At 38.4% G+C, this 20,426-nt stretch overlaps 1 protein-coding gene across 2 annotated transcripts in view; it reads right to left on the bottom strand.

Moving 5' to 3' along the window:
* The window catches only part of SPOCK1 (SPARC (osteonectin), cwcv and kazal like domains proteoglycan 1), a 288,774-nt gene that overhangs the window by 51,037 nt on the left and 217,311 nt on the right, over positions 1 to 20,426 (bottom strand). For both annotated transcript variants that reach the window (XM_040573349.1, XM_040573348.1), the window contains one exon: positions 11,925 to 12,039. In XM_040573349.1, the coding sequence (XP_040429283.1) occupies positions 11,925 to 12,039 (115 nt within the window). The remainder of the gene's footprint in view (positions 1 to 11,924; positions 12,040 to 20,426) is intronic.

Below are 20,426 nucleotides of genomic sequence, written 5' to 3'. Positions count from 1 at the left end.
AGAATCTGCCTATTGTCTGTGTCTGGGAACTCCCTGGATGTCATTGTAACCGAATCGAGAAATAGGATGAGATGATATGTGAGATTATCTTGAGACAAGCAAGATGGAGCCAATACCATAATTTACTAAATCCAAGGATAGAGTGATATCATTGTATAAAGCATATTCTTATAAAATGAACTAAATTGATTTTCTGTAAACACACTCTTTTAAATAATTAGTCATGAAATGTCTCAATTTAGTGAGAACACAGTATAAAACAATTGTAATTAAAAATAAGCAGGAAAATCATCATAGAGATTAAACAGACCATTGGACATAAGATCAGCCACTTTTTACGTTACTGTTAATTAGAGTTATTATAAAGGCATGCCTGAACATCTTCGGAGGACCAAGGCTTTGTAATTCAGCTCTGAATACAGATCTGACTGTCCAGGCTGGTCTCAAGAAGATCTCCTGAGAGGTTAGACACCTATAGGGAATGGTAAACCACAATTTTGAGTGACCAATTCCAGTCTTCAGAGTTTGAGCCTACACCTCAAAAATGTAATGAATATATACATGTACTTTTTAACGACATTTGGGACAAAAAAGTCCCATGTTGGTCGTCTGGAAGCTTTTCTAATATTGACATTTATTTCTTGTGTTGCAGAATATTTTCGTGTTTTCTCTGTGGGTGATGGACTCGTGTAACAGAGATGGACTTGAACCAAATCATTCAGAATTTAGTAACTCACATGTGGATCCTGCTTCTCATTCCAGTCCATCTCTAAAGAGAGATGGTTGCTTTAGCAGAAAGCAGAAGACATTGTTTTTAAATTTACACACAGTCCATTAAACTGAATCACAGACAAAAAAAATGTAATTCTTCAGAGAAAAAAGAATTTACAGATTCCCCTGGTGGGACAGCAAAAGCTGTAACCATATACATTTGGAATGAAGTGATGATATTTCACGTATCATCTCCCTTTTGCACTAGCAAACAGGGAATTAGAAACACAAAACCTCAGAACTAATTTGACACAATGCTGAGAAGTGCACAGAAAGTAACACTCTCAGGAATGATCAACTAGGCTCTAGCCTATATTCATTTATACCACTACAGACTTGGAATAACTTTACCAAAGGCAACTGGTTTAATATAATTGACAGAACTTTTCCAGATTTATATTACAGGAACCAAAGATGGAACTTAGTTCTTAAGATACCAAAGGAAACAAAACAAAACAAAACAAGATATATTTGAAACCTGAAAAGTTGTATTTTCTGTATTTATTGAAAAGTTCTTTTCTTCCCCCCCCCCCCCCCATTCTAGGGAAATTTTACCCTAACACTGTAGTGATAAGCACTATAATTTCTGTCATCGTCAGGCTTCTAGAGATATTACAAACTTTACATATTAGGGAAATGCTCCCAAAACTGCCAAAATCAATATCCATGAAAAAAAAAGAAAAAGTAAGCTATAAGAAAACAGTCTTATTTATTTGTTTTTGTTTATGATGAGAGAAATTTTAGTGCTCTAATTATCATTATCAGTGCACAAACACCTGCTGTTCCTAGACTGTATTTCTATTAACACAGTGTGCCACTTCAATAGTTTTCTGTTGGCAATCCAAAATCAAATTACTTCTTGTCTAAAAATTGTTACTTGCTGGTGCTAAGTGTTTACTGTCTGTCATTTTCTAACCTTTTCTTTATGGTAAAAATAATAAAAAAAAATCAATAGCCATTTTAACATTTTGTTTAATAAATGTTTATGAAACTCTGATTGCTATTGAACAGTCTAAGCGCGCTTTTATTGTGATACTTGGGTTTATGTACCTCAGTGGCATTTGTATTTGCGGGTTCAGTGACACGAGTTTTGTCTACAGTGTTATTGGGACCTGTGTGGAGTTCACATTTGTGTTTGCTGAATTGGACACCTCAAACTGGGTGGTCCACACTAGAAACAGCTCCTCTCCGGCTCACACCAGCAGTGGGAAAACTGAGCCTTGGGCTTTGCAGCTCCCCCAGGCTGCCGAGCATGTCCCGCAATGCAGCCTCCTCCAGCTCTGGCCTACCTCCTTCCACCATCACTTCGTGCATATCCCACACCACAGCAGACCCTGCCTTCTTAGACCGTATTGAATTTCAAGTGGAAGTAAGCAAGTCCACAGCTGCTGGTTGTATGGATGAAACCTATTAAATCAATTTGTTTATATCCTTTCTACTTTAGTTGATGACCCCTCCTGGTCAAGGGGCAAAACCCATACCCACTGATCAGCCTGGGGCAAAAGCACAGCTGTAAATGCTTATGAAAGCTAAGGGCTGCCTCAGTCACAGAGAACTGCTAGAGAAGTAGCACAGCCTTAACATTTTTATTTTTAAAGACTTTGAGAGGCTTTTTTAAAATGCTACTCTTTTTAATATAAGTACACCATGACATAGTTACTTTTACAGGGTTCCTGTCTCCTACTGCAGTCTGGGATTAGTATTTATTTAATGATGATGAAGAATTATATCTCATGTCCTGGTTCAACCTCAAAAAATTCTTACAAGAATTCTCGCTTGACATTACTCTATTGGTACGTTACTGTGTTAAAGAGATGCATTTACTAAAAGTGCAAATCCTGATGATAGTGATGCTGCTACTAGAGTCAAAGTCTGTTTCAGCAAATATCTGAAATGAACAAAGTGAACAATATACTGCTTCTTGTGCTACTCTTTCCCCCTTTCTGTCTTACTCCTAGCTGTTCTACTCTCACTTTCACCTCTAAGTAGAAGAAGTTGTCTGTTACATTTTGGAGCCTGCTGTAATTTGATCAAATCCAAAGAAGATCATGCTGTAGAAGTGACAGCTAGTCAATGGATGGTATCATCCCTAACTTGTTATCCATCTGGGGTATGGCGTGATCAATGATTCTCTGCTGAGTTCCAAAACCTGAGAGCCAGACCAAAATGCAAAACAGCTTCTACAGGGACAACTCTTTCTCTACTTCAAGCTCGTGTCAAAGCAAGTTTCATACACACTTAAGAGCTTTTTGTATGTGTTGGCTGAAATTATTAAATATATTTTAATTTATACTCTTTGGCAAAGTTTTTATCATCTGATGGGTAGAAAAGGATTCAGTTATAAAATCATGCATTAATTTATGTTGGAGAAGACAATCAAGACCATCACGTCCAAGGTTATCAAAGTTCCAACCTGAATTTACTCTTCAAACCTAAAACAAAACATGTTTGAAAAAAAGTGTATTTAATTTCTGTTATATAAATATTTTGCAAATATAATTCAAACCCTCAGTATGTACAGACTGAATGTTTTTGAAAAACCTAACAGTATTTGCTCCAACTGGCGAGTGACTTTTGATACAATGTTTGCAATCTTTTTATATTCTTTCTGCGTGAAGGTTTGAGCACTTGAACTATACCATTATGACTGTTAACACCTAGATCCTAAAATACAATGTTCACATATTTGTGAAAAGGAAATTTAGAATTGCTTTGTCAATTGTGAAATTTACAATTCCCATTGTGTGTTGCCCAGTTATATGGTCACAGTCTGTTGTAGTTGCAAACAGAAAAAATACCATATGAACTCATAAATAGTTCAATATAATAAATGTCTTACAAATACTGGTATCTTCAAATTTAGTCAGACAACCTCATTCACCAAAGACAATAGACCTACTTACTCAGGCAGTAACTCCTGAGTGCAAGCATTTGCAGTGACAAGACTGAACTCACAGCACAATTTGGTTTCTGAATTGATAATTGTCATTTACTTTTATTGAATTTCATATAATGCAAACAGCCCAGAAATGCATGTTTTTAGCTGTCACTACAGGAAGAAGTGCAACTTCTCAAAAAGAAATTACTGAGAATCATTTACTAAGACCCAGAAAAATTCATAGATTCAAAATGTTTCTACTTTAAATGTCTAGTACCTTTCTCTCATTTCCCTTTTTCCTGGCATGACTAATGTCTTTTTCATACTGATGGATGCATTTTGCATTCTTTATTTTTCTTCCAATAGAGTTTTGCTACTTTTAGAATTTAGATACCAAGCCCTACCTTTTCTACAGAGAAAGGAATATTAATAGCTACATAAACAGAGAGGGAAGACCATTACGTGAGATCTTCACAGTGAATACCTGTGAAAGCTGGCAATCCTTTCCACATCGAAGTAGATATATCAGCTAGTTTCAGGACAGAATAGGGCAATAATTTGCATACAAGAGTATACAGTGCCTTTTCCTTCTGTGCTCTTGATGCTTTCAAAGAAATATTTAAAAGGAAGTATTACAAAGTAATCTGGCTTCTGAGTTGATCTGGATAATTCAAGATACTCTTTATCTTCTTCAGGGAAGTACCATACTTTTAAGGTACTATAGCTATTTACCAAAAAACCTTATAAGATTTTTCCTACTTTGCTAACATAAACCTACAAAATTTTGCATAGTGGCTTATCTGCAAGTTTCTTGCAGTACCTGAAACTGTTCTACATTATGACTTGTTAATTATACATGATGGCAATTCCTTCCAACTCACTTCTGAAATACAGAAAAGTCATTAAAATATTTTGGATGTTTTTGAATTTAAACTACTTTGATTAAAGATATTTCACTGAATTTGAAGGGGAACAGTAACTACTATTGATCACCTCATTATATGTAGCTAGACTAGAAATCAATGAAAAGAAGATATATGATTTGCTAAGAATGTAAGTGATATAATTTCAGAGAGATCTAAATAGCAGTAATTTCCCATCCAGAATCATCTGTTGCTTAGTTATAAATGCTTCAGGATGATCAAGTTTTCAAAACGGACCAGAAAGACCCATATGCATACTGAGCACATGGAGGACTTCCTACACAGGCAGTGAGTTGCACATTACCAACCAACCTTTGCTCTGCAGTCCTCTGCCATTTGTGGACATGATTAAATATTGACCACAGAATCACACCAATATTTCCTTCAGCAAATAGCTGGGCCCAGTGGCCTCTCAACCAAACCTCTTGTTTGGGCATCACCATCATTCTGAGCTACAGTAAAAGAACTTGCATTTAATGGGTCTGTCCTGAGCTATTCTGTGCTCTGCATATGAGTCTTTTCATAGAACATATTCTCCTTTACTGACATAGTAGAAGGTCTGTAATATATATCAATCATATATCAATCAATGAAAATGTTCATGTTCACATTAATACCTTCTGCAAAATTTTGCCGTGCTTCTCCTTTTCGGCACGTGAACAATTTATTCATTCAGCTCTCAGAATAAACATTCCATCTAAGAAAACACTCCTACAAAAATACAAGTTGTCTCATGAAATATGGATACGTAGAATATGCAGCCTTACCCTCATAAGCTACTGCTTTTCTCTGGTACACGTATGGAAGAAGCATGTGAGATCAAGTAGCAGAAGAAAATATTCTCAGCCACCATTACTTTGCTCTTTCTTCTGACCTTGGCAAGAGGTTGATTTTGCTGCCTCAGTCTTGAAGCTACTTGCTTTTGCTTCTGAGAGGAGCATGGGATGGTAATAGCCATCCATGAAGAGCAAGGATATCAGTTCTTGCCTGCTTCTGTCTTTTAATCAAATATTAATTGGGTGCAGCCACTTCACTACTCACAGAAAATATCTAAGAGAAATGAAAAAAGTTAATCTTCCATGCCTTTAGGAATGGCAAAATAAAGACTGATCTCCTTGTGTGAAAGCTTATAGGCAAACAGTAAAAATAATAGTCATAATTACTATTATAATTATTATTTACAGATACTAGCTAACTCAGATTTACTTGGGTAAGGCTGCTTCATCATGTTAACAAATTAAAAGACTGAACTGCAGAATTCATACAGAAAATTTTGGAGCAAAAAATCATATCCTGAAGAGTTTAGAGCTAATCCTACTCCTTACTGAAGTCCAGGACAGGAGCATATCAGTGTCAGAAACATGCATCACTGTCTGTATTCAACATTCTTATCTCTGTTCTGCACTGAAAGCCACCTTTTGGTTTGAGTAAATATAATTTCTCCTCTGTAAATCAGAAAAAGTACCTCCCAGAGTTAATGAGATATACCAAAGTTTTGAAACTCTCTGTAATCTTAATTTTAGGTGTTTGCTTTACTATTCCCTGAGTTTGAGACTCAAATAGTTCACTTAAACATCTACCCAGAAATTCAGTATCAGAACTCTTTTTTTTTTTTTTTTTTTTTTTTTCAAGCTAAGGACACGAAAGGAAAAAAAATCCTGGTATTGTTAAATCAAACTCAAGAACCAATTTCAACTCAACCACGTTCATGACTCATACTTCACCTTCATAAACTTTAAAATGATGCAGTCTCCAGTCATGAAAACTTCTGAATAGAAATTTTAAATTGGAATACTTGCTGAAACTGGATTTCTAAGGAAAGACTTAGAACTAAGACTTGAAATTGTTTTAGTTGTCAGTCATTCAGGCACAAGAAGTGATACAACTCATTTGGGAAATAAGATCATGATTTTCTCTGAGTGAACTTCATGCACTGAGTGCTCTTTTTATTGGGGAATGGAACATTAGACCTTCTCATTCAGCACTCCCAACAGGGCTGTTAGGTAAATCCTAAGATTCAGATCCTAAACTGTACCGTAAACAAGATAGATTCTTGATGGAGCTTGCCAAGACCTATTTCTGTAACTTAAAAATGTTCTCTTGGCTCCCTTTAGAAATTTAAACAACACTCAGTATAATTGAATATATTTTCTTCTGCCTATTGACCTTACAATTCCCTTATCAAGATAATAGCATTTCCTTAGAAGTTGCCTTGGGCATTTCTGCAAGGTCAAAAAGCACATATATCTATATCTAATGCACAGATAGGGATAAACCTAGTTTGAATTATTGCATTTGTTCGCGCTCCAGTGACTCTGCAATGCTGATGGCAACAAATCAAAATTGGTATGTTGCGAGTATAGCACTTAACTTTTTAGAAAACGCAAAAAGAGAGCATGGTCAGAAAGAGACCTGAAATGTTGTTAAATCATCACCATCCTGCCTGAGCTACTACACTGCTAGCACATGCAACAAACAGGAGTCACACACCTGAGGAGGAAGCAGACAGAACCACCTTATTGCAACCAAGCATTCACATTTGCCAAGAGATGCCACACTGGTGCACAATGTTGCCTTTTTGATGAATACACTGTGAAAGAAAAAATCGATTTACTTGCCAGTAGGTTCTGGAAAACCCATATTGGTTGTTTCTCCTGTGACGTCCTTTGTTTATGGAGGGATTTTAGAAGCTTCAGTTAGTGCCAAATGAAATTATGCTTGATGAGAACCCTAATTAATATTGCAGAGCTTTTGGAAAGAGGTACTGGCAAACCATGAACAGACAAGACTGTCTTAAATAAATGCTGTCACTAAGGTGCTACTGAGAATCAGTTACAAGTCCTTTTCTTTTGTTGAAATTATAGCCTTTTTCATCTTATGATATTAGATAAGAGGATACATCTGCTCTGAAAGGGCAGCTGACCCCAGTGCAGATTACAGCTCAACCTTTGTCTCTGGGTAGCTGAGTTGGAAATCAGTGGTTAACATGGTAGAGTATTGTAAAGCTGGGATACTGCTGTGAATAATGAAGCATATCAAGTGTTTTGATAAACCAAAGGAATCTAAATGGACCTCAAAAAGAAAAGAGAGAAAGCATTAGCTTGTCTCCTTTCCAAAATCTACTATTAGTACCCTCACAGAGTCCTGTTCTCTACCTTTCAGACAGCTGACTTAAAATTCTATTTTAAGAAAATAAAGAACACGATTATGCCATCTCTTCAAAGATTTGACTTCATGGTGGAAAGCTTATATTGTTGTTATTTGTCACTAAAAATTATTCTGTTGTAGTTTTCTTTTGCTATCATTTGTGTTATTTTATTAACATCTCCATAATACCAGCTACCATTATAAAAGGAATTCCAATTTTAAACATGATTATTAGTGTTGATTTTCATCCTCAAAGCAGAGATGTTTTTGAAGGAGCCTAGGGAGGAGGAAGAAATACGACTCAGATACTGCAGTCAATTGTTACCTCTGAGCACATACACTTAGATTGCTTTTCTTTGATGCTGCTGCCAATTTTATTCACAAGCGTATAAAAAAAGGTCATGACATTTAGAATTACAGTACTCTGGAAATTAAATGTTCCTTTACATTTTTAATTTCTGAAAGTAATTTATTATGGAATAATATTTGAATATGATTGAATGAATGTGTGAAGATTAATGTGAACTGCCTTCAAATTGGAAGTTCACAAGCACATATATTTAACCTTGTTGTATAATAGGCATAAAAAAGTTTATGCAGTAGCTCTAAGAGCTGCATTTCCATTTTGCTGGAAGCATTTGCACTGTAATTCTCCTTAGTATTTTTCCACTAACACGTCTGTATGAGGCACGAGGTTTAGCTCTCTGTCATTTTCTACTTAAGATTATGCTGTATTTGAATGGATTTCACAAGCCTAGCAACTAAATAAGGAGTAGAAACAGAGTTCCAACTGTCGACATTGTTCTTTTATAGAAATTTTTATATAAGAAATCAATCTACTGGGCTTTATACTCAGTTCAGCAATATTAATGATACCGGAGTACTATACGATGAAAATAGAACAATGTAGTGTTGAGACTAGTGAAAACACTACGATAGCAAGTGACCAAGTGCTGATCAGAAGCTCCAGACTGAGAGGTCAGGGGACACCACTCCAGTGCGTTATTTAACGTGGTAATTCGAATTCATAATTCTCCTATAAACCTGAGGAAAGTTGTCTGGCATCCAGGCTGTAAAGGGCAGATACACATGAGACAAAATCCCTCTTCAGATACTACTAAAATTGTACCTGGGTAAAAATTACACCAATATTTAGAATTAACTCATGTTTCTCACAGAAACGTCTACGAGCTCTTTGTTAAAAGACTGACAAGCTCAGAAATATTCAGTTTGAGACTCCATCACACTCAGTGGGCCAAGTGAAGAGAGAACGTCTGTAGAAAGAGGATGGAGGAAATAAGTTAAAGGAAGTCTTAATTGGTGTTATTGGCATGTTCAAAGATCCAGAGGAAAATTTAAGATAAATCAAGTTAGGAAGCCCTTTTGCTATTGATTATTTGAAGCTCAAGACCAAGTCTTTTGCGGACATTTCTCTAATGAAGCCCGTGGAGGTTTGCCCCCTAGCAGTGTGGTTCACATTGGCTCCCTGAATTTGTAAACATGAGGCCAGGTGCTGCTGCTGTTTCACTTACTGAATATGTGGGGAAGATCTTTGAATTGATCGGTTGCAGGTGAGTGAAGCCACTGTCTAAAAAGAAAAGCCAAATGCTGTGACAGATCCTGCACTGCTGACAGTAAACTTGCTATACGTTTTTGGAGCTCCTGTGAATTTATGAGAGAAGCAGCTCCTCAGCCTGTTACCCCAAATGAAACACAGTGATAAACTTGTGCAAAAAGCACTGTATAAACTTCAGTGCAAATGATGTCATTATTTATGAATCCTAGGGATACTCCATCCCTATCTATCTACACCAGGAACAGAATCTTTCTGCCTCTGAGAAGCTGGATACCGCTCAGACAGAAACAGTCAAATCTGCAGCTGCCATGACTCCGTGCTCCAAAAAACAGATTATCAAGGGACAACTACTGGCAAACATGAGATTTCAGCACCTAATCCCAGAAAGGAAAAGATGGTGATAGAGCAAAAGATTATACAGCTATTAGTTTTTTCACATATACACATATATGCATGCACACGCAGTCACTCCCTGCGTCTGTACAAGCGTCTTGCTTATGACACTCTAATTGAACTCCTACGCAGCTCTTTTGCACACACGTGACGCAGGAGATTACTAATGTCTTGTTTTGAATATTTCCATACACACCTTACAATGATTGCCCTCATTTCGCAGGTGACTGTGCTCCTCCAAGGGGGCAAAGCAGTCTCTTCATGCCACACTGCAGACAGCAGAACTGAAGCATGTAATAATATCCTTGTCCTCGCTGCTGTCACCAGGGCAATGGCATGAGTACTGTTAGCCCAAGTGTGGCCTCTTGAAAATGCCTTCAGGAAAGTTGCTCCACAGATCGCCCAATCTATTAAATTAATGCTTTGTTGGCTGGAGTTAAAGTTTTGAGTCAAGCAAAACAAAAGCCTGGGTTTCAGAATATGTATACCCTGTCAAATTGCATTTATCAAGATAAGGGTTATTAGAATCTTTTTTCTCTTGTGTGAATGAAATTGTAAGCTTAAAATGTCACTGAAGATTTATTAATCTGATACTCTTTCTGATAAGGGCAAGAAAGAGGGCATACAGGGAGCAGCTTATGAGAAGAAAAGTATATGTTTTTGACAGACCGCAAGAAAAAGAAAATATGAATAAGGCAATTTATCAGTGGGTATTCTGTAACCAAAAGATTCAGGCCACATAAAGCAATATTACAGTTATATATTGATTTCAGAACCCTGCCATCTAAATACTTCATCTAAGTCTGATAGCTATGCAAAAAATGTCCATGATTTGCAAACAATGGAATAAATCTGAATTTTCAAAATCTAAGCTGGAAAATTGCTGCTTGCTCTAGAAAGCAGATAAAGGCCTCATCTGAAAACCAGGGATACTGTGCTGGAGGCTCTGGAATATGGACCACCTCCATCAGGTTCATCAGCACTTTCAGCTGATACAACAAGGCCTGAACTGATCAGAGGAAATGTTTGAACTTCTTGTTTTGTTTGTTTCTCTCTCTGCTACTGTCAGAATGTGTCCATAGTGGGGAGGAGTAACAGCAAAGAGATGTTGGGTCAAACAGATCATTGTCAAAGCTTCATCTCTTTTGCGCTCCATGTGTTGTACACAAGACAAATAAACACGTTTCGTTACTTAACATGACAGAGCAAACCCTGTGCTAGTTGCTGCTGCAGCATTGGAGCTACCGGCACAGAGAGCAGCCCCGCAGCTGTCCCTGCTCTAACCCTGTTAGCCCTTCTCCAGAGAGAGATTTGACAACACTTTTCACAAGACCAGTACTCACTTTGCCACAGGTGCCCTCACCAGCACAGATGCCCTCATTTCAAGAAACCACAGCCACAAGCAACAACTTTTTCCCTTCCACAGGGCCTTCCCCGAAACAGGGTGGCAGCTCTTAGTCAGAACCTGGCTGTGGCACTTGTCCTGCTGCTGTCGGACTTGTACTTTCCCTCAGTCTCTTTTGCAGGAACTGATTCCCTTTGGATGAGGTCACTCCAAGGCAGTTTACTCCCCCGGAAAAGACCTGGGGGGTGAATTAGCTCACCAGGCATACAGACCTAAATATGGGACACACCGGAGAGCTGGCAGAGGAAACGGCTGTTTGTACTGAGACTCCAGCCTTTGGTTTTAGGTAAAATCATTTGCAATGTGCTTGTTGTTGTTGAAATGATTTCATAACGTACACAGATCTATTTAATGCATATTTGACTTCTAATAATAACAATAACAATAAGGGTAATAATGATAGTATAGAGTCCATGTAATAAATATGAGTGAACATATGCCCATGCAAACTTAAATGACCTCTTGGTTAACTTGCAGGCTACAGATAAAATTTTCTTTTGTTTTTTAATTTACATAAAAGGCGATGAACCATCAAGTAGTATTTTTTCTGCCTTCTTTTATAATGATTCAACATTTTTATTCACAGTATTTTCACACAAAAATGAGAATCATGAGCCAGAACTCAGTTTTCCTATGAGACTCTGTCAAGTGGGTGTTAGTTTTGCAGAAGCTGTTTGAAAGCACTGCAGTGTTTGGAAAAGTGTTAGTTGTACCTTAGCGTCTCCTCAAAAAATGTTCCACGTAAAATCTACTAGTTAAGATTTTTTTTTTTTCTGAGACCGTAGCAGGAATTAGTTCATCTGCTATAATTGCATTAAGAGCTCAACTCACCAGTCTTCTCTGTCTTGTGTTTTGGGCTTTCAGGTCCTGGAAGGCAGGGGCAGGGCCCTTCACATCGAGCTGTGATGGTTTTGCCAGAAGTGCATGCATGAAACTCCAACTTGCACTGGAAATCATAAAAAAAGCAAGAATATGTTTTGAATTAGGACAAGATATAAAAGCAGCAGCTGTGGATTAAATGAGAAATTGCATTTAGCAGTAATGGCATTGGACAGATTGCAAAACTTCAATCTCTATTGAAAATGCCATTGTTTTTATTATCACAGTTAACAACAATAATAGCTACTTCCTATGCAGTGTTTTGCACGACATTTCTAAACGTGCATCGTAAAATGTTATTATTCCCTACTTAAATATATGGAATCTGCAGCAGAGAAACTTGAAACAACTTCTTCCAGGTCACCTGAAGGATAGATGACAAAGCTGGGAAGAAAATGCAAACCTCCAGCACCCCGTGTGTTTCCTCTGCACACCATTTTTCAGGCGTGAGCTCTTTAAAGGGAGTGTGCCATTTATCACCTGCATATCAGCTAGCATCACTACCAATTTTTAGTTTGGTCTTTCAAGGACCTGGGAGCTCCCAGCAGCCAGGTCTGAGCAACATCCATGAAAAGATTCCAATCTTTGCAACAGGTAGGACTGAAATGAAACATCTCTTCTTCAAAGAAAATGCTCAGCTAAGAGTCACTTGCAGATGAGACTGGTCCTTCAACACGTCTGCTTCTTTAAACAAGGATGAAATTTTAAATGACTCCAAACAATGACTATAAATTACCCTGTTAACAACACCATTCCTAAAATTAGCTATCTGTCATGCAATCAACTCCAAAAATACAATAAAATTGTAAAATGACTGAAGACTGACTATGAGCAGTACAGTTCCCTGTATCTGCATATTATTGCTGTTTCCTTTCCCTTCCCTAAAACCTTGGCAGATGGGATTTACAGCACCTCTTGACAATCACCACATTCAGGCCATTTAGGACAGCAGGACATGTGCAGTATTGGACGAATGAGATGATTCAGGAGAATTAATATCGCAAAAGTGCCAGTTAAAAAGCCTTGATTTATAGCATACTGGCTATTCATAGCCTTTGCTGTTTGCATTACATAAGTTTTAGAGCTGACTTTCCTCTAAGAGCTTTGTGCATGTGTAGCTGTCCTGTTTGCAGCTACTGCCTCCAGGATATTTTCCCTAGACTGTGCCCAGCAGCGTGATTGCTGGAAACTGGACTAATGTACTAATAAAATGGAGTAAAAGAGAACAGAACACAGAAGCAGGAACAAAAATGTGCAAGGCGTTCTCTCTGGCTTGATACCTAAAGAACTGAATTCAATCCCATTTTTTTTTCTTCTTCAAGCACTGATTTTACCAGAACAGGGTCTGAGGGCTTTTAATAGATGGGGGAGTTGTGCCTCCAGCACTGAGGCTGGCACTCCTCCCTACAGAGACTGCCTCCTGCCAGGAGAAATTGGAAATGCTGGGCTGCAAAATCCCTTTGATAAATCTGAGGTTTATGGCAGATTAATTCTTTTTAATTTAAAATTAGATCAGCATGCTCACACAGTATGACAAAATGCATTTTGAAACATGCAGCTTCTTTAAAGGCCAAAGGACATACACCATAAGACCATGATGTTACCCAGTGAAGCTGCAGTGGGCAACCAGAGCTCCTATAGCAACAGCCACTGAACAAAATCACAGCATCATCTTCTGTTATTTTGGTACAGTGGAAGCCAAGAGAAGAGAACAGGATGTTGTTACAAGATAAATGCCTCCTGCTTTGAAAATACTGCAAATGCCTTGGCTTTGCCTCTGTTTATTTTTGTTGAAAGGGCTCATCTTTGCCCAGGCTTTAATCTAGCAGCAGGAGCCCATTATCCTGTGCCTACATCCTATTCTGTTGACATTATCTCCCAGACATTCTGAACATCAATGCACTCTGGTGGTTGCATGCTCCGTGTGATGTTCTGCCCTTCCAATTTAGAAAGTGCATGGACAGACACAAATGTGCAAGCTTAACTTGCACTTTACTTATTTCTTGCAAGACTGCTAGGAATGTAAGAACTTATTTTTCATCTGTCTGCTCCATAAGCACATTTCCTTAATCTATTCTGTTTGCACAGAACACAAACACAACAGAAAGCATATCAGAGGGAAAAGAGGCCAGGAGGAAGGAGAATACTGAGTGCACAGTCCTGAAGATGATGACTCTTTTTCTGCAGTGTATTCTGATAGTCAATAAGTTATTGAGAACACAGCCATAAATCTTCTTGCAGCTGGAGTTGATGATTTAATCCCTTACAGAACATTAATTAGTTACATATTTTATTATGCATAATAAATGTAAATTATGTATCTAAGCATTAGCAATTATACTTCAAATACCACCTTTAAAATGGTAAGGCCTATTTCAAGCCCATTAACATACGTAGTTAAGAAAGAACGAGCTTTATACTTGGAAACAGCAAGGCAGGTTTTTCCTTATCTTGCTTTATGATTTATAAAAACGACAACTAAAAAGCTCAAAAAAAAAAAAATCAAATCTGCTTAAAACAGGCAGTCTCTATGATCTGAATGTGCATGGCAGGAATGAGATCTGAGCTTGAAGAACAAAACAGTGCAGACCTGAGTACGTTTATCTTCACAATTAACCATGGTGAATTTCAACCCTTTTGGGATGTTTGGTTGTTTATTAATAGAACTGGGGTGGCAGCGTGGTGTTGAGGAAGGAAGATGGAAGAAATCCACGGTTTTAAGAATTAAATTAGTATAATAACTGGTTACATTCCAACATCTAATCACCTTATGTAGTTGTTTTTCCCTTTCCTAAAGAAAAACATGGAGATGTCATATTTGTCACGTGATGTTGGGCTTACTCACTGAAATAAATCAGGCAAGAATAACCCATATGAATAGCTCAACTTTGGATTAAATGACATTGTCTAAGTCAAAATAAGTGACACTCAGAAGCAGAATAGCCATGGAAAATCTCTTATGGAGCAATAATGAAGTTTTTGAACTACTCTGCTGCTGGATTGACTGTCTAGGAGGAGCCTGTTGGCTTTCCCCAGACCATGGAAACTATATTTCTAAAAAGCAAATGCCTGGTTTCCTTTACCACCCGCATCTATTTCTCTCATGAAAATAAAAAGACACAAGGTATAGGACAATATACTTTAAAAAGTGATCCAAAATATTGCAGTCTTTAATACCAAAGGGACATTATAAGCTTTGCAGACAGAAGTCATGGAGTGCCTCGCAGTGATTCTACACAATTCATTAGGAGCAGTCCCACAGTTTCAAGTCCCTCTCATTTCAAGGGTCCAGCCTGATTTGTGGTAGGAATGGGTATGCCTTGAATCTTTGCTAAGCCTGCCCAGCTTTATGTTTCTCTGCTACCTCTCTGGTGTTTGAACTGCATTTGTTTACTATGAACCCCAAGGCCCACATAAACATCTCTAAACTATTTTACTGCAAATGGAAAAGCAGCTCTGTTATTTGTTGCTAAACGTATAAGGAGATCAATAAAATAAATGAGGGGAGAAACGGTTGAACATATTCATGGAAAATTCATAAATTAATTTATTCAACTAAGATGTGGGAAATTATTGCAGAGAGTGTTTTGGCTAAAGTGTTCCCCTGAGAATCAACTACTCGTATGATGATTCCCTCTTTATTGTCAGTGAATCTACAGCAATGTGTTTTGCATAAGCATTCACATCTGAGGAAGAAAGAAAATAGCTACATAAAATTTATTCCCAGCTATTTTATTCTTGTCTGCCTCCAGCCCGTGGTCCCTGTTAGAGGAGAATCTAGATATTTCTTTATGATGCAATAAAACAATATATCTCTGCCTCTCTTTATTCTGGTTTTTGAATGTTGGCATCCAGGTTTTGATCTAACCTGCGCATAAGTAATAATGCCAAATAAGCTGCTGCAATTTTTTACACAAGAGTGTATATTTGGCTAATGAGTATCTACATGGGTAGTACAGTACAGCTGTCACACCACATCGATGCCTAGAAGAGCTTTGCTTCATGAAACAGAGAACTTGAGTATTTGCCTTACATGCAACTGAGTAAGCCAGCAATGGGGGTGAAAAAGGACAGCAGCGTTCAGGCAAGTGGGCAGCTACTGGCCATCAGGAGTGTTGGTGCAGAACAGCCAGATGAGCCATGTCTCAGCCAGCGTTGAGTGACATGCACCTCCACACCCTTCTACTGAGCTGGGACTCCCTCTGGGGCAAGGCAGCAGCTTGGGAAACTTCTCCCTCCAGCATGCAGCAGGTACCTGGCTGATCCAGTCTGAAAGCAGCAGATAGTGGCCCACCAGAGGAGGGCAGACAGGAGCACAGCAACACTAAATGCCCACAACAACATAGGTGGACCTAGCACACACTGATATTTAATGCATTAATTACACACGGTGGGATGAAGACTGATATCTCAGTAATGACAGGGCTGTGTATTTTTTCATCATGATTTTAATTACAGTATACACAGGGCAAATACAGTCAGATTCTAGATCTGAGGGCACCTTCCATTGGGAATGCAGATGTAACTGAGAATTCTGGGGTCACTCCTGCTGTGATGGCCTGGGATATGTTACTTGACTGAAGTTGCTACTGGTTGTAGAGACATGGAGAGGACAGACAAATGGAGTGCTTTGCTAAGGCTCAGTATCCTGGCTGATTTCACATCCTTGTTAATTAACAACAGGAAGGAGGATGAGAAGAGAGCAACAAGGCTCAGTGCAACGGAGGCTCCGAGACCTTGATTTTATTTGGTCTTAACACAAAAGTTTTAATACAAAACCTATCATTTCAGATTTCTTGTAGTTGTTGTTCTTGTAGTCTCTCTAAAAGAAGATGTTAACTTCCACACTTATATTGTTTCTGTCATTAACTGAAATGTGAACTAAAAAGCAGAGAAGAGAGATAAGCATATTATCTTTGATGGAAGCATGGAGGAACCAGCAGACAATATCCATAATGAAGATAAACTACTGTGAAGTCCCCTTCTCAAAAGACAGGCTGAAGATTGGAATGGGAGGTTAAACTTTATAGTATACTAATTAAAATGTATGTTAAAAAACTGAAATATTACATTTTACGAAAAGCAGTGGCTCTAAAACTCGATTATTGAACAGTGCTCTTGCTTGGAAGGCACTGCATCTTCTGTAGTGCCCTGCGGCTTCTTATATTTCCGATGAGAATTATTTCAGCGCAGCATTTGTTTTATGGTGCATCTTTTGTTTGCACACAATACAACTATTCTAAACTTCAGATACAAATAACAAAAGCTCATATTTTCTACCTTATCTTTTACTCAGTACCTGCCACCAGCAGAAGCTGAGACTTCCTGAAATTACAGCATATATGTTTTTAATACAGAGTTTCTTTATATCAGTAAGTTCTCTTACCTATCTGTCTTAGCAGATAATTAGAATCCATTGGGATTCAGACACTCATTTGAGAAGGGTTGTTTGTTTACATGCTTTAGAGCAGTGCTTGCCATTGCTTTCTTAGCTAGGACTCTTATCAGTAATTTCTTTATAAGCCTCTGCTTCTAGTTTCCATCGTGAGGAAAAAAATAGCTATATTTGGAACACCCTCAATCTAAGAGACTAATTTTTTTTTTTTTTTTAAACTTGGGACAATAAAAAACAAGTTCAGTATGTTTTCTTCAGCTCACAAGAAATGTCATATGGACAGCCATTGCATCCTGCTGAAAACTTCCATTACAAAGTGTTTTAATGGGAATTCTGCAAACTTCTAGACTCTGTAAAACCTGAAACTTGCCTAGATGGGGTGGCTGGAAGACAGCAAAGCCAGTCATGTGCATTCATGTTTGCAAACTAATGCTGAGATCCTGACATGAGGCTTGAAATTGAGACCCTTGGCACTTCTCCCCCGACCACAGAGCGCTGCTGCTCCTGTAAGGCAGAGCCTTGCCCAGGCACCACTGCCTGGGGCTGCACTGGGAGGAAGCAACAGAGCTCTGTGCTCTGGAGCAGGCACTGAAAATATGGATCAAGCTCTGTCCCCAGGACTGATCGCATGGATAGGCTTTATAATGACTAAAGTGGCTATTCTGTGGCAGGGCTGCATTCCTCCTAGCTGGCGTAAACATCTCATTTCTCTGGGCACACACTTGCTGCTCCTTCTGTTCAAAGGGTAAGCTGCCTACTGCAGGATGTTCTGCCCTGCTCCAGGGTGGCACTGACTGGTGTTACTGCAATAAAAATAAAGGGGAGGCTGGAAAAAGGGTTTTCTATTAGAATAGAAACCAGGCTAATATACAGCAGTTTGCCTTTGCAATAAAAGCTCTACAAAGATATCTTAAGAAATAGAGTTTTAATTAGGAGCTCTGTTCTCCTTATGAGAATACATAGTTGCTGCTATTAATGGGAGTTAAACATGCATGCTGGTGGTGGAATAAACTCTAATTTACACAATCTATTGTGTAAATACATACGGAGCCATTTTTAAAATGTGTGCTATCTGTAAACTTTGAAGCAGATGTTATGGCTGATTGGCTCAGAAATCCCCATTTCTGCGAGAAATGACATGAAGGACCTTATTATATCTCAGGTAAACAGCAAATATTTGAGAAAGTCTTTCACTGCATGCTTAGCTCCCAGGCTAGTGGTTCATAACCTGCTAGAAAAAGAGAACAGTCTCCCGGTGTGGGGTCAAGAAGAAAGAGACCGAGATTCCAAGGCAGCGATATTAAACGGGATGAACAGATTTACGCAGCTGAATGCAGGAATGCCAAAAGGTCTCATGCAGCAAAGCTCCAAGGACCACAAATTGCTCCGAACTCCACAGCTCTGCCCTCTGCAATCCTGCAGCTCTAATGAGGGAGAGCTGCAGGACTTTACCCTCAGGGTAAAATTAATCACAGAGCAGAGTGGTTAGTGCAAGACCTGGGCAATCTTTAAATATCACTCCAAGTCAGAAGGTCACATTATTAATACTGCCAACTGCAGGTGCTCTAAGCACATGGTTCAGGTCTCTAAAATCATGCTTGTCAATTTTAAGATTATAAAATGTAACATTCAAAGTCAGCTAAATTTTATCAAGCCCCAGTAAGATGGGATCAGTAAGTTATGGGATTTTGACTCTTACAGCATTAGTGTAAACAGCTGACCACCAACTCCTGAGCAACTGGAAAGACAGAAGGTTCATCTTCCAGGAAGAGACAATATTTTCCCTTCCAAGGCTTCAGAAAATAGTTGAATTGCAAAAGGCAGCTCCCATGCAATTCTGCCTGGTATTAATTTCATATTTTCTGGTCTTGTACTATAACTAGAACCAGTTTCAACTTGAATCAAGAGAAGAGCAGAAGGCACTTCTTTGTTTTCATCAATTAAAATCAGAGTTGTTTTAGAAAGCGAAGAGCCTGAGTGCCTGTGCGAGTAGGTCAGCAGAGGATCAGCTCTGCTCCCGAGATGAGTTCATGCCTCTTCCTTGTCTTCAAATTAGAATCATAAAATATCCAGTGTTGGAAGAGACCCATGATGATCATGAAGTCCAACTCCTGGAATTATTGCACAAGAGATCCTTAAAAGAGCCTCTGATTGTACAGAGGACCTTCAGCTGCAGAGGACACCCAAGCAGAATCCGAATGAGCTCTATTCTTAAACTTTCTGCCATTGATGTGTTCCTAAAGGACTGCTTGGTCAATCTTTCATATTTGTAATTGGACTCACAGTAGGCAAAAGCTTTGCATTTGAATGTTACCCTGCTATTAAAACTATCAAAAGAAGAAGAAACTACAGACTCAGAAAAAACATTTGCCAAACCAATGTCTGAAGACTTCATATGGTGACCGCTCATAGGCATGTTGAATCATTCCAATGTTTAAGTGGCAGGGCTGCAAACCAAGGAAATTATGTACTACTGGAAACCTTCCTTACAGACAGAATACAATCAGCTAATATGGGGACTTCTGGACAGACCACTGAAGGACAAAACTGTTTTGTATCAAACAAATTGCCCTGAGGAATAGCCAGCAAATCATCTCAATATGAAGCAGGAATTTTAAAAATGCAGTTAATTGCATCAGCTAGATGATATGGCACATAAGGGCATAGCATTGGATACAGGACACAGAGGACGTTCAAGGGACCATTTATTAAAGTAATGCAACAATGAACGGAAATGGTTGCCATTTTGTGAACAAACAACAAAGTAGTTCTAGGCACCAAAATCTATTCTGTCATACAGAAATTAACTTTGTTTTTACAAGTAATTTAGATGTCAGTTCTGGAATCATGTAGGTCAAGGAGGGGAAGGTTCAGTGGCTTAAGATCCTAAAAGAAATTCAAGTTCTTATTGGAGCAGTAGGGGACAAGCAGCACTGGGACTTGAAGCAAAAGAGTCCGTTCCTAAGTGGAAACATTTGTGCAACACTGATTTTGACTTTTCCCTCATCGGCAGAAGAGGCTATCACAAATTAATAGGCATATGAAGAGATGAGGACAAA

The sequence above is a fragment of the Cygnus olor genome, chromosome 14 (genome assembly GCF_009769625.2).
Source record: "Cygnus olor isolate bCygOlo1 chromosome 14, bCygOlo1.pri.v2, whole genome shotgun sequence".
NCBI classification, from domain to species: Eukaryota; Metazoa; Chordata; class Aves; order Anseriformes; family Anatidae; genus Cygnus; species Cygnus olor.
Note: the sequence above shows the minus strand (reverse complement) of the source record. Positions and strands in the feature narration are given on the sequence as shown.